This window comes from Camellia sinensis, chromosome 1 (genome assembly GCF_055761805.1).
Source record: "Camellia sinensis isolate YWXY chromosome 1, ASM5576180v1, whole genome shotgun sequence".
In the NCBI taxonomy this organism is placed as follows: Eukaryota; Viridiplantae; Streptophyta; class Magnoliopsida; order Ericales; family Theaceae; genus Camellia; species Camellia sinensis.
In genome coordinates this window covers 64,580,001-64,595,226 of record NC_138961.1, presented here as the reverse complement: position 1 = coordinate 64,595,226, position 15,226 = coordinate 64,580,001, and the positions used below count along the sequence as shown (strand labels likewise).

The 15,226-nt window shown below is 32.1% G+C and overlaps 1 protein-coding gene across 6 annotated transcripts in view; it reads right to left on the bottom strand.

The window, feature by feature from the left end:
* Positions 1 to 10,406, bottom strand: part of LOC114304388 (uncharacterized) — a 28,792-nt gene extending 18,386 nt beyond the window's left edge. For 3 of the 6 annotated variants that reach the window (XR_014335632.1, XR_014335639.1, XR_014335650.1), the window contains exon 1: positions 10,216 to 10,400. Coding sequence is in view for 1 of the 6 variants with exons in the window: in XM_028249551.2 (XP_028105352.2) it covers positions 1,870 to 4,950 (3,081 nt within the window). In the remaining 5 variants the exon portion in view is untranslated. Of the gene's footprint in view, positions 1 to 1,531; positions 5,001 to 10,215 lie in introns of those variants that run through there. The other 3 variants (XR_014335624.1, XR_003644037.2, XM_028249551.2) reach the window with 2 other exon arrangements.
* Positions 10,407 to 15,226: the final 4,820 nt, after the last annotated feature.

Genomic DNA, 15,226 nt, shown 5'->3' with positions numbered 1-15,226 from the left:
TGTTGATAGAAATAGATATTGCATTCCAAACGTTCATTAGATAATTTTTTCTTATCTATACGTTCACCCCCTCAAAGTTAAAATCCTACATCTGTCCCCGCCCCAAGGTTTCCGTGATTGATTTGATGAATGACAAATGGAAACTTAAGGGAAGTCTCTTCTTATCTAAAAACTTCCCTAGTATAATGAATTCCAAGTTATTTACTCTTCCAAGTTTGAAGATTTTATCTTTGAACCTTTGATAATTTATATTGTTGGATGTAACCTCGGATTTCCTCTTGAATATCATGATAGTATCCACATCAAAGCCTAAAAGTGTTGACACCGTATTCCAAAACCTCGAGATGATATCAACCTTGAAGAAGTGTCCACACCTTTAAGTTGTAGTGTCGACACATGGTTCCAGTAGCCACCTTACTTTAAAAGGAAAAAAAAGTAAATGTCGACACCATAATCCAAAGTCATGAAAATTCAACCAGACAAAGTGTCGACACCTTCAAAGATAGCATAATGCCCCACTACTTGTTGGGGCAAGTAACTTGTGGGTCTATAACCATGACCCAAAAGCTTAAGTCTAAGTTACTTAGTAGTAAGTTAGTGGTGTTTTAGATACCCAAGATCACCTATGTAAACTTCCGATGTGGGACGGGCTTGTTACAAACTCCCCCATTTATGATCACCCATGCAAACTTTTGATGCAGGACGGACAAACTCCACTTATCAAACTCCACCACTTATAAATTGACGCAAGGGTCTATAATCACAAACTCCCCCACTTATCAAACTCCACTACTAACCTGTGGGTCTATCAACATGACCCAAAAGCTTAAGTCCAACTTACTTATTAGCAAGTTAGTAGTGTTTTATATGCCCAAGATCACCCATGCAAACTTCCAATGTGGGACGAGGTTGTTACAGATAGTGTCAACACCTCTAAAAGGGTGTACTCAATGCACAAAAATCCCGCTTAAGCAGAGTCTGGAGAAGGATTGATGTATGCAACCTTATTCCTGCAAGCAGAGGGTAAAACGGTCAAATGAGCATTTAATGCTCTTTTGTATTTATTATACCCAAAATCACTACAAGAGTGGTTTTAATTACCTTCTAGACTTTATTGTACTCTTCGAAGAGATTCAAATAGCTTGTTGAGGGATTTCAACAAGGAGATCAATTACAAATATATGAGAATTGCATCGAACGAGAGAATTAAAGTCCAACAAGGCACATCTACAAACCCAACAATCATCACAACAAATAGCATATCCCGTAATGGGTAGAAATAAACTCAATACAACCCTCATAATGATGTAGAAATAATCAACATTTGTCCGGGGTAAGAATTGACCCCCTAACCACTTCACTTGGATATAGGAGAGTAAAAGAATGGCCAATTAAGCTAGCTCAGTTGGTTTTAATACCTTCATTTACTAACTTATATTTGTTTATTGCGTAAATCACAAACCTCGGAATCTCTAGGGAAACTTAAAAACATAATAACAATAATAAACAAAAGAACAATCTACAACAATTAGTAAACAATAAGAATGAAGCACTCAATGCTTCTTTTTTCTGTCCTATTTACCTTACCACCTTCAAAACTTTCAAAACGTATACAACATTAAACATGGAAAGCAATATAAAACCATCAAATGCAATAAAATACAACCAAACTAAGCCTTTTGACGCCACTCAAGTGACGTCAGCTACATGAATTCTTTTTCATCATTCTACCCTATCAAGGGCTATATGCTCATCAAATCTAATAAAATAACTCATAAAATGCACTAGACAAAAATTAAAGCAAATAGTGAAAAAATGACAGTTTTGCATTCTTAAAGATCAAGCTAGACTAGCATACGAGATTCTTCATCAATACATCCTCCCACAACACTCGAGAGAACCACAATAACAATTCTTCTTCTTTATATTGCCATTGACATCACGAACTTGATCCAACTTATAGTTGTAATCGTAAGTCAACTCTTGTAAAGGAAATATGCCTCTAGTAGCAAAGAACATTATGTGAGGCATACGCTTGTCATCATGATCATAAAGGACGTTTTGGGCGCAAAGGTTCGGAGAGCAACTATGGTTGATGAACCTTCCCACATTCCCAAAATGCATTGCATCAATAGTAAAGCCGTCATCATCCAAAGCTTCATCTTGGGGAAACTTATCATCATTTCCATGTCCTATATCAAATAAATAATCATCATTATCACCTCTTTGCTCTGCTTCTTTGTCGTGGAGCAACTCTCCGACATATTCACAAATAAAATTTCCAGACGAAATGTAATTGCGAGATCGAACACCCCATCCCCGTGATTTAGTCTTGAAAACTTCTAATTGATATCGGATACCATGTTGGCTAACTCTATTCTTGCAAAAAGAAGAGCATTTGCAAGATGGACCACACTCATAAACAAGAGGCTTTAGCTCAACGATAGCGCCATTACAATTGAATGGATTGTCACCTCCATTCTTGATGGTGCAAAGACATTTCTTAGAATATGAGCATCCATTTTTGCAATCACAACCAGTGCGAATAGCACGGTTATACCACTCGGGATATATCATATTGGTAATGTAAACGAATGGTGGAGGTTTCTCATCATCCATGGTGTTGACTACATGAATGGGCATCTTCTCTTTCCCTTGAGAAATATCATCAACCCCACTAGGTAACTTGCGTACTTTAGACTTTGCTGACATGCTAAGTATTTCTGGAGTCAGTTTCGGTTGCCCAGGTATTCTATTCAAATGAAACATAAAAACCAATTTGCCATATTCCCCTCTTTCTTGCTTACAACTAGCCACAATATACAGCCCATCATAGACGTATCTACCAAGAATATTAGAAGATTTCAAATTTTGGCGACCACGGATAACCCTTACCGGTGTTCCTGCATCCATACTATTTTTCAAGGCAAGGTTACCTCGTTCAAGTTTTTGATCTTTAGGCTCCTTACATCCAGACGTTGGATTTCCACCTTGGCCACAATACTTCAGAACATCAGGAGACCCTACATCATTGGCATAACGACCAGAGGCAACAATGCTTGTGGCAAAAATTTTCCCATCTTTCTTCATGTAATCTATACCTGACTGAAACTGATGATGAAGCCCGATAACAAGAAGTTCAGCCCTAAATCGAAACTTATGACCAACTTCAACACCGGGGACAGGTCCTAATAACCGTTCAGTATTAACCCACTTTTGCTGCTTTTTAAGAAGATTTGCTGCTTCCACATGAATCTGCTTGGCAGCATTTCCTTTTTCCTTTGACTGTGCTTCCAAGATCTTTGTAAATATCTCATCAAACAGATCCAGTGCCTCCCTTACCTTATTCTGACTATCAATTGCTTGGATGTCATCAAATGGAACTATGCTAAGAACATTTGATTCTTTGGCCACAATATGTTTATGGTTTTCTTTATCACCAAATGGTGTGTCCTCATATTGATTAGCAGATTCTTCACTGAGAAAGAGAGAGTTCTCCTTTGTATAATCCTGTTTGTAAGCTTCTGCTATATCCTGATTCTGCAATAAAACATAATTAGATTCACCTGCATCATAAACCTCATGGTTCTGAATTTTGTATCCGCATGTAGCTTCAAGAGGTTCACAATTAAAGACCCATTCTCCTTCCTGTTTAGCAATTGCCCAATCACAAGAAAGAGGCTTCAGATCAAAATGTTGTGCTGCTTGTGACCATATGACCATATCACTTCCATCCTTAACATCCGTGTCCTCACAGTATTCTTCAAGTTCCTTCCCCATTCTTCCAACCAAACCATTGTCCTCTTTGATTTTGGTATTGACAGTCTGGCACATAGAATCTGGAGGCAACAAAATAATCTCTGAAGGAGATACATTGCCGGTTTCCACTTTATTATCTTGTTTCACTTTAAATTCAGAAGATGTTCTGCTTTGGATTTGTTTGCAACTTTCACTGCCAATAATCTCTGTAGATTTGGCTTGAACTTTGTCTGCCATTTCTTTTAAAGCATTCACTTCTAGATTCCTCTCAAGACCATGCACATCTAGAATTTGCACTTCGAATTGTTTCCCAACAGTTGTTGTCTCCACCAGTGGCCTGTGTTCCACACCAGACTTATTCACCAAAATCTTAGATTTGGAAGCATGATTCAGCATTCGACAACCTGGAGGATATGTACGATAGACGGGAATCCCTTTCCGGATCTTTAGGAAAGGATATTTTCGAACAAGTGGCCGAGGTAGAGACAATAATTTTAAAATATCCAAAGTATCAATTGATTTAGCTTCAGCAAGATTTTCTGTTACATTGGTCAATTTAGAGTCATCTGGGGTTTTTAACACCACCTTTTCACCAGCAACCGCTGCTGTAGTGGACTCAGATTTCACATCACTTGGTTTTGAAATTCCTGAAGGCTTGACAGGTACAACAGCACCCTCTTCCCCAACTTTTGAGTCTCCAGTGGTTGCCACAACTGAGATGCATTCACTTGGTTTTTCAGTGATTTGATGGGTAAGCACACAACAATGTCTTGGACTATCACGGATCGCATCAACCTTTGGGCGCTTGAAGTTCGGTGGAAAACCTCTACGCTGACACCCACCAAGATCAAATAGTATTTTCCCGGGCAGCTTAGAAAAAGGCCTTTCATCAGGCAACAAATTCATTGTTGGCAGTTCTTCGACATTATCATGTGATGACACCATTGGCTCGGTAGACTCAGATTTCATATCACTTGTTACTGAAATTTCTGATGGCTCGACAGATACAACCCACTCTTCCCCAATTTTAGAATTTCCAGTAGCACCAAAATGTTTGGGAAAATCACGGATCGCATCAAACTTTGGACGCTTGAAATTCGGGGGGAAACCCCAATACTGACATCCACTATGGTCAAATTGTCTTTTTGGGGGAAGACTAGAAAGATCGGTTAACAAACTCATTGTTGGCATTTTAACTTCGATGAAATTCACCCAAATACACAAGGGCAATTATCCAAGAACTAAGAAAAAACACCAAAAAAAAAATCACTATCACGTTACATTATTTCAACAATTGAACCGAAAACACAACACTTGTATATGTTTACTTTAACCCACAAATGCAGCTAGAATTAATAAAGAGAGGACACACAAACACACAATTACCCAAGAACTATGGAAAACAAACACAATGAATCAGAAATATACATTTACATCTTATACGTATTCCCAGAACCACAAGAAAGATAAATCCATATGCAGATTAACGCAGAAAAAAATAAAGGAAAAATAAACTCTACTCACTAAAAGAAAAGCAGCGATAGATAATACTATAAGAACAAGTAATGTAAAAACTAAGAGGAAAGCAAAGTATTCAAGAGAAGAAATTAACTCAATATTAAGGCTTAAATAAGAACTATTTGGCTTACTTGAGAAGGGTGTTTCATTTTTGGAAACAAAAGCAAAGGAAAACATAAGCGAATTTTACTTGAATCACCTTATTCACATTGAAATGTGATAGTGTTTGCTACTGCTAACAGCCACCATGCAGTGCAGAAGTATGAGAACATTTGAAAAGATTAGGGAGGAACGAAAAAGAAAAGGCAGGCGTTACATAATTTTTGAACTTGTGTACTTTTTTAAATTAAAAAAAAAATCATAAAAGTTATTTTCAAAAATTATTTTCATACAAATTATTTTTGCTAATGACAATTATTATTGTTACATCAAGAGAAAGACCTACTCTAACTTAGAAAGACCTACTCTAACCTCAACACTACACGAGACTTAAACTCACAAACTCAATACAACTGTGACAATTCATATCTGAAAAGATAATATTATATGTTTCTTATGACCAAATATTTAAAAAGAGTAATTTATATACATATTAAAAAATTATACATAAAACCAATACAGAATAATATAGTAAGTCTTGAATATACCATTTTAAACAAAAAAATCATATTAAAGTAGTATATATTTTTATAATGCCATTATCATATTATTTTTATATAAACTAGGACAAAACTCAATCTTGCTTGTCCAAGCACAAGCCTAGTTTATCTAAAAAAGTTTGGGTTGCTCTAATTTAATATAAAAATATTATTGTGGGAGCAATTATGACTGGGCAGACATGGGTCGTTGAGCTGTCGGGTTGTGCCTAAGTCCCGCAATGGACCTAAGTTGTGGCCCAGTATGTTGGCCTAGTTGACCAATCAAGAATGGATCGTCAAGAGCTTGGTGGGCTCGCACCCATTCTGCAAACGGTTCGGTTGAGTGACCAAGCAGGGCTAGTTGGGAGCCAGCTGGCTTGAGTCCATTATGGGACCGGTCAGGTCAATCAAAGTAACCCGGGTTGACGATCGAAATGCTGATATGCAAAGTTGGGACCAGTCTAATGTGGTTTGGTCAATTTGCAAATCACCACCCTGTCATGTAGAAATAACCACATAACCCCAGTGAGTATGTGGACTAAAATGTACACTAACTTCTATTAACAAAACATATGAATTGACCTTTATGCCCTCTTCTTCCTCCTTTCTTCAAAATTAAACCTATACAAACATATATATATGTACTCCCCTCTTCCTCCCATGGCTACAAACCCTTACTCCACACAACCTATTCTCACCAAACGACCACTACCACCCAATCACAACTTCCCAACAACCTAATCAAAAATTTGCACTGACTACAAATTTTATTTTATTTTACTTTTTAATTTAAAGTCTTTGTTTTCCATGGTTGCCAACCTCCACCTGATGCAACCCATTCCCACAACAAACACTATCAAATCATGAGTTTCGAATGATCTTATCACAAACCTATGGTTATTAGAATCACGATTCATTGCTAAAACGATCTAGATCGTTGTAGTATCACTGTTATAACAAGATCGCAAGTAGGATAGTGTAGGATTGTACATAGGATTGTTGATTTTGTAATTTTTTACCTTCTTTTCAATATATATAATTCTAATTTGTATTCTTACCTTATTTTAATAGAAAGTATGATCTTACAATCCTCGATCCGATCCACGAGACCCTCTCACCGATCCTACCTAGAATCCCAATTTTAACAACCTTGCTTGCACCCATTGTAATATTTATTTATTTTTATATTTAATTTTGACTTAGAGCAAAGTGTTCAACAACTAGTTTAACTATTCTTTGCTATAAAAAAATATAAAAAACAAACAAACAAAATATGAGCAATAGCTATGTATGTGTATATATATGAATAATTACAATAAGTTCAACATCACATTTTAACCCATGATAGCCATTTATATATATGTATAACTATTATCATAATTAAATTAGAATTACTTCTATTATTTATCAAAAAAAAAATTAGAATTACTTTTATAACCGTAGAGAAAGAAACGGGGGTTGTGGATGATAATATTCAACGATGTGAGCTCATTTTACAACCCAACAGGGGCATTTATATGGGCCAAAGGGTTATTCTAATGTTTTCCAACAAGTATAGGAGGTATTGATGGCTATGGAGAACATGAAGCATAGAGAGAAACGGTCAAAAGAAAGGAAAAAGAATGGCATTTCTAATAAATTTGAAGTTGTGTAAGGGGTATTTCCATCTTGAAAATGAACCTCCTCTCCACATAGGTCAGTGGTTCTCACGTCCCGTTATGTTAGACAAAAAAGCTAACAATGCGCTTTAGTCTACAAGCCACATGGGGATTATCGTTATGTAGTTATTTCCAAATGACAGGGCGGTAATCCGCACATTGACCAAATCATAAGGGGGTAAAGTGAAATTTACCAAAAAATTAAATTGTACTTTTCTCTATCAATTAGTAAAACTTGTAATTTTGAAATAAAGAATTACAATGTAAATTTATAAATGATCTAACTTAAATTTTTTGCCTATGGCCTTAAGTAAGTTTGAGCTACCTCTGAATACTCATGTTATGTTAACTGTTAATGAGCCAATGTGAAAAAAATGTGAATAGATTATCTAGTTTACGTAAATGAGTTGTTTGGATGAAGGTAATGAATGAATTTTAAGGAGCTTGAGCTTTTATCATATATGAAATGATCAAGTGCAATCAAGTCCACCTTTGTATTTGCAATAAACCAATCACATGAAGATATGTGAACATCAATAGAATTTTATACAATGTGGGTGTTTGGGAAGTTGTTATTTTAGTAGGATTTTTTAGTTTTGATTATTTTTGGAGAAAATTTTTTTTGTGTTTGGGAAAATAGTTGAATTTTTTTGTAGTTAGATGTGATGTTTGTGAGAGAAAAAGTGAAATAATTGTGAGTTTGATGTGATATTTTGTCTGGATTTGTTTTTTTTTTGGTTTTTTAACCTATTTAAAAAAACAAACAAAAAAAACTCTTCCCAAACATATATGTTCAGGTCTCAGGTTGGTTCGATTTAGGTACCTAAACCAACACCAAACTCAATCCTATCAGATTAATGATTTTAAGACCAAAAATCAAATCCATATATTGAAAAAATCAAAACAAAGCAATCCATAAATGTCAAGTTGATTCGATTTTCAAGTTTTTTAAGAATTTTGTGCACCCCTAGTAGAAATGTAGGGGAGAAGGAAAAATGCCAAAAGTACCGAGTGATCAGAGAAGGTAGATTTGTTTCAAGGCTTAGTTACCCTTGAGCAAACTCAAGATTCAAATATTGATGTTGCATTTGGGGAGGGAGCGGACAAGCACCAAACTAGACCCAAGTTAAAAAATACAAAAAAAAAAACTCTTGTGCCCAAGCCAAGCCCTGCTCAAGTTTTGAGCATTCAATCTTTGTTACAAGGCTTAGTTTCCCTTGAGCAAACTCAAGATTCAAATATTGATGTTGCATTTGGGGAGGGAGTGAACAAACACCAAACTGGACCCAAGTTAAAAAATACACAAAAAACTCTTGTGCCCAAGCCAAGCCCTGCTCAAGTTTTGAACATTCAACCTCTCCCAGCCCCAACCTTGAATGGCACTATAATAACAAATCCATTTAATATATATTAACTAAAAACAAATATTATAAAATTAAAAATTAATAAATTTGTAATGAATAGATACAAAACTTAATATTTAACCATTATATCCTAAATATGAAATTAAGGCCTCGTTTGGGAATAGGATATTTTAGTAATTTTTTGACTTTTCACAAAAAGATGTGTAAAAAAATAGAGAGAGTAATGTGACAACTTATAGTGACTTTTTGACTTTTTTGCTAAAAGTGAAGGTTGCCAAACGAGGCCTAAATATATTTTAAATGCATATTTTTAAACAATAATAAAACTAAGTAAATTATACAAATAAAAAATACATGTTCATGATTTATATAATATACATTAATAATAGAGTCTAGCCAAGCCAAACCAGGTCACAAGAAACAATCACAAGCCCAACCCATTTAATAGAAGGGTCTAAAAAGCAATCCCAACTTGGGATGGGTAAGATGGACAAATCATCCCCACCCCTATAGTTTAGGGTACTTCAAGTCAAATGTTCGTACTCTACAGTAAGTAGCACCATCTATTAATTAAAATCTCAATTTTTTTTATTCTCATAATCAACAACAATAAGGTAAAAATATTTTTGAGCAAATATTAAACATAAAAACTTAAATTTTCATTACAAATAATTAATTAACAAATCAAAATTATATAACAATGTAGAATAACTCAACGCACAATAGTGATGTAACTCTTGTAATTTTAGCACAAATAATAACAAATAAAAATATATCAATTTTAACATAAATCCTTATAAATCATCTCCAATTTTTGTTTGAATCACCATAAATCATCAATTTTCCTAATTTTTATTTGCGAGAGAAAGGAGATAGTAAGTGTTTCTTGTAAACAATGTGTTGTAAAATAATTAGAAATAAATAAATAAACACACATCCAGCGCCACTATCTATCTACAGTATATAAAAGATTAATACAGTATATCTTACTCATCAAGATAGTGTTTTTTTTTTTTTTGGGTTTCAATGTGTAAATGGATGTGGCCCCATTCAAGATTGTGACTAGTGGAAAAAACCCAACATTGTGGAGGCTTATAGCTTCTCTTCAATTCTTATAAATAAATTAGTAATCACAAAAAAGTTAGAATAATGGTTAGGGATGCAAAAAGAACATACGATTGAAGTACAAAAACATAAATAAATAAATAACTTAGTTGGGGGATCAACATTCAGACTTCATAGATTGAAAGCACAGAACAATTGAAGAAGAAAACTTACCCAATGCTTTTAGTTGCCAAATACACTTGAATCTCTCTTTCACAAACCCTAGTCCCATATCTTGAACACCATTGGGGACACACCAAACCCACAAAGCAGCACAAGATGGGTTTGGGTCCTTTGAAGCGCTCTCTCTCTCTCTCTCATGCACACAAACCCTAGAATGCCTTTTATAGAGATATAGGGTTATGCCTTTTATAGAGATGCAGGGCGGCCGAGGATCCGGATTCTATGAATTATTAGAATCCTCGTAGGATTCAATTACTGTAATCGAATGTGGAAGCTTTCTAAACCGACTCTATTGATGATTTCAAAATTCGAATTTCACGCTCCCGCAAAAAGGTCTACGTATATAACAATTAGGTCTCGTTTGCTACCAGAATTGTTTTTAATAACTTTTTGATTTTTTAGTTAAAATATGATATAAAAAAAATTAATATATTCGGGATGATTTTTTGATTTTTTACGAAAAGATATACAAAAGGTAGAGAGAAAAAATAATCTTTGACTTTTTTATATGAGTTGTTGGCTTTTTGATTTTTTTAATAACTTTTTAACTTTTTGACTAAAAAAATCACTTGTCAAACGAGGCCTTAGTATACAAATTAGTATATGAATACTAGTTGTGACATTATTATTGACTTCATTTATTAATCACATTATAAATACTAAAAATCTCTTAAATTATGTAACATTATCAATTAATATACTAATTAGTATATTAATTGTACACATAGTATTATTCTTTCTCAAAAAAAAAAATTAAATAACAATACGTCATTTTAGATTCGTTTAAAATAAATTAATTTATGAGATTTTGAAATTATATCTTACCTTTTTCAACTTTATAATTGCACAATAAATTACTTGTTTTATTAATAAATTATTAAATTAATTAATAATTTTTAATTATATTAGGAAGAGTAATGATTTAAATAATTTTATTATTACTTATAAGAGAGTAATTAAAATTTTATTTTTTTAATTAATTTTATTAACTAAAAATTTTCTATTAGTTTTGTAAAATAAAAAATTCTGACTATAAAGTATTTTATAAACAAACTTTAGGGTGTGTTTGTAATTTTATCTCAAAAAATAAATAAATAAATGTTGTGGTGCAACCAGAACTAGGATAGTCCAATTTTGGCTATGTTTGGCATAAGTTTTTTTGACTATTTTAGTCATAAAAAAATAAAATAGGTTAAAAAGTTAATAAGACAAAATGTCACATTTAGACCATAATTATTTCATTCTTTTTTTCACAAAATTCAAAAAAACAAAAAAACTAATCCCAAACGAGACTTTTTAGCCTCAGGTTAAAATAGTCAAAAAATCAACCCACATCTCAAACGAAAGCTTTGTTTTTCTTCTTGCACCAATAAAATATGATCAAAATTGGCTCAACTATTCTCTAACGTTTACTCAATTTTTTCATTAAATTTGAAAAAGAATTTGATTTGGTATGTCAAATTTGGTCGGTCGTACGCTCAATCATCTAGTCAGTCGTCTGACCTAGTGTAAATTTTCATCAAATCTGGTTGTCCACCAACAGTTACTTACGAAATTTGATAAAAGATTAAATGCTCTCTTCATTTGATGAAAAAAGTATGATTCCCTTCATTTAATACCAATTTAGTGAAATGGTTGGAATACCATTTTAACCAAATTTTATCAAATTTAAATTTGATGAAAAATATGAGTCTAGATTGGAGATAGTCTAATGAGAGCTAAAACAAAATCTTAGTAGGGATAGGTTTATTTTAAGTTGAAATTAAATTTGAGACAACTTGAGATTCTATGAGACTTATCACAAGTCTCGTTTTAATGGTTTGAATTATTTGTTTTAGACTGTTTCAATAATTATAATATATTTATTTTATTGTGTTAATACAACAAAATAAAATAAAAAATACGATTGTTGGATCAATACATGACTATGTTTTGTAAAATAAAATATAAGAGAAAATGAGCATGTCTCCGTTTTATTTGAAGGTTATAGGTTGAATTCATGAATAAACTATACTTTTCACTTTTACAATTTAATTTAAATTGTATTTTGATTTTTATAGTTTCAATTTGAACAATTCAGTCAACACTTTACATCCAATTTCATTTGGTTATTCTATCTAAATTTTTCGTTAATTTTTTATACATACACCTTAGAAGGTTGATAAGGATTCTAAAATCGTTAAGTTTTCATTAATTTTTTATACGCATACACCTTAAAAGGTTGACAAATGTCTTAAAATCGTTAATTTTAACTTTCAATATAAATAGAATGATCAAGTTGAATATGAATGTAAAGTATATGGATCAAATTATTCAAATTGATACTGTAATGATCAAAACAAAATATGGATCAAACTAAAGTGTAATTTGACTCATAATTTGTAAATATATTAGTCAAAAATAGTTTCGGAGCACAACATTACATTGTTTAATGGTATTTTTGAGAAATGAGAAATCGCAAAATACACTAGTGATTCTTTTCTTATCTCCGAACTACAAAATAAAAGTGAGCTAATATTGTCCAACTCATAAAATTTTCTATTATCCTATTAGCTAAAATGTTGAATATAACTCACTTTTTTCAAATGCTCGGCAAACTGTACTTGACCATTCATCTTTTTCCTCCATCTTTAGTGTTGGTGTCATTCCATTAATTGAATAATATTTGAATGAATAACTGAAATAAATAGTAATCATTATGTTTGGTTTCATTTTTTTGAATAATTTTTCCAAAAAGTGATTTGAAAATTGTATTTTGAAAAAAGGATCTTTGTTTGGTTTTCAAAAAATGCATCATTGCAATTTCAAGTTTCCTTCCAATTTAAAGAGGGGGACAATTTTGAAAAAAAAAAATTTGTCACATCAAAAAATACTCTCATCTTAGTTATATATATATATATATATATATATATATATGTACATGTTATATATGTATGAAAACATAATTTGGTATGTAGTTATTTATGGGTATATATCCTACCATTAATTGTGTGACTTTATCATAAAATTTTTACTCATTTCAACCACAGAAAACGTAAAAAAAAATTTCCAAATTGGCTTTAAAAAATTTCTTATGTAGAATTAAATTTTCATAAATGTTCTGAAGAAAATTTATTTTATCACAGAATATCGTAACATTAACACATATGGGTGTAACATCGTCTGAAATTGGCATAACAAAATGTCCAAATTTTTTGTACTTCACGTTGCAAAAGTTTGTAAGTTAGTTACGATTTTTTTTTTTAACGCCAATTTGTAAAAAAATTACGTTTCGGTGATTGAAATGAGTGCAAATTTTATGATAAAATTACACATTTAGTGATAGGATATGTATCCATAAATGATTACATACCGAATTATGTTTTCATACATATATAGCGTGTACATATATATATATATAACTAAGATGAGAGTATTTTTTTATCTGAATAACCAAACAACAACCAAACAAAGTGAATAGTGTACGAATAAAAATTTAAAAAATAGATAGACAAAATTATAGTACACTTTATGATAACCTTTGAATAGTCAAAACGCCTAATAATATTAGAGATGCTCTACAGCATTACATAAATAATGTTAGTACATGACATTCTAAAAATATTGAATAATTACCTGTTAATAAGATTCTTTTCCAATTCTAATACATGGCATTCTAAAAATATTAAGGCACCGTTTGGGAAGGTGGGTTGGAGGCTTTTTTGGTTATTTTAGCCACAAAAAACAAAATAGGCTATTTTAGCCATAACAAACAAAATATCACATCCAACCCATAATCATTACATTCTTCTCTCACAAAAAAACTCAAAAAAGCCAAAAAGCCCTTCCCAAACCAAGCTTTTAAGCCCAGGCTAAAATAGCCAAAAAAGCCAAAAAGTCAAAAAGTCAACCCACTTCCCAAACGGAGGCTAAATAATTACTTGTTAATATGATTCTTTTCCAATTCTAGTACATGGCATTCTAAAAATATTGAATAATTATCTATTAATATGATTGTTTTCCTATTCTACTGGACTCAAGAGGCCTCATGGATATCACAATAGGATCCATATCACAAGTATAATTATCACAATTTCGATTCGGATCATAATATTCTACAATCTTTGTTGGGCTAGACAATCCACATTGCATTAGGATTTTAAATTTGATAAAATCTTAAAATAATTACAATTCCAGTCATAATATTAAGTAAAATCGTACTACAATCCCCATCCTACTATTTTTTTTCCTTTTTTTTATATGCTATTTCGTATATGAGCAACGCTAGGAGCATAGAGTCCAAATATAGAATGGGTCACAAATCTTATTAGAGCTGTAAGAAAAACTAAAAAAATCAATCAAACCAATTGAACCGAATCAAATCGGCCTTATTTGGTTTGTGTGATTTTTTAATTTGATTTTTTTTTCAACTTTTAGTTCAGTACTAATTTAAACATCTTGTATACCGAATTAAATCGAAATCGACTACTTTAATATATAATATATTTATAATATATAGAATCTAATAATAATGATATTGACATTATCATCCCTACTACCTAGGTTAGTAAATCCTTATTATATATAATCTTAATTCAAACTTATTATTATTGAAATTTTAGTATTTATTATCATTATAATTTTTGTTTGTATTTTTGTTGATCTAGGAATTAGAAGGTTCTTATTAAATGGGTAGATTGGATATGTTTGAAATAATAGACAAATTAACTAATTCAATGTTTTTACATAGAGTGGTTCAAATTTGAAAAATCCTAAAATCAATTAAATCGCATCAAATTAAACCGTTTTCAATTTGTGCAGTTCGGTGTGCTTTCACTACTAAAGAAAGGGTCTTTTGAGTCGGTTTTTTGAGTCGGCAAATTTTACCGTCGCAAAAGGTAGCCTTTTTGAGACGGCACAGAGTTACCGACTCAAATACCAAACCTTTAGTGTCGGCACCGTTGGCCGACACAAAAAATTAATATTTGATAGTATTATTTGAGTCGGTTGAATTTACCGACGC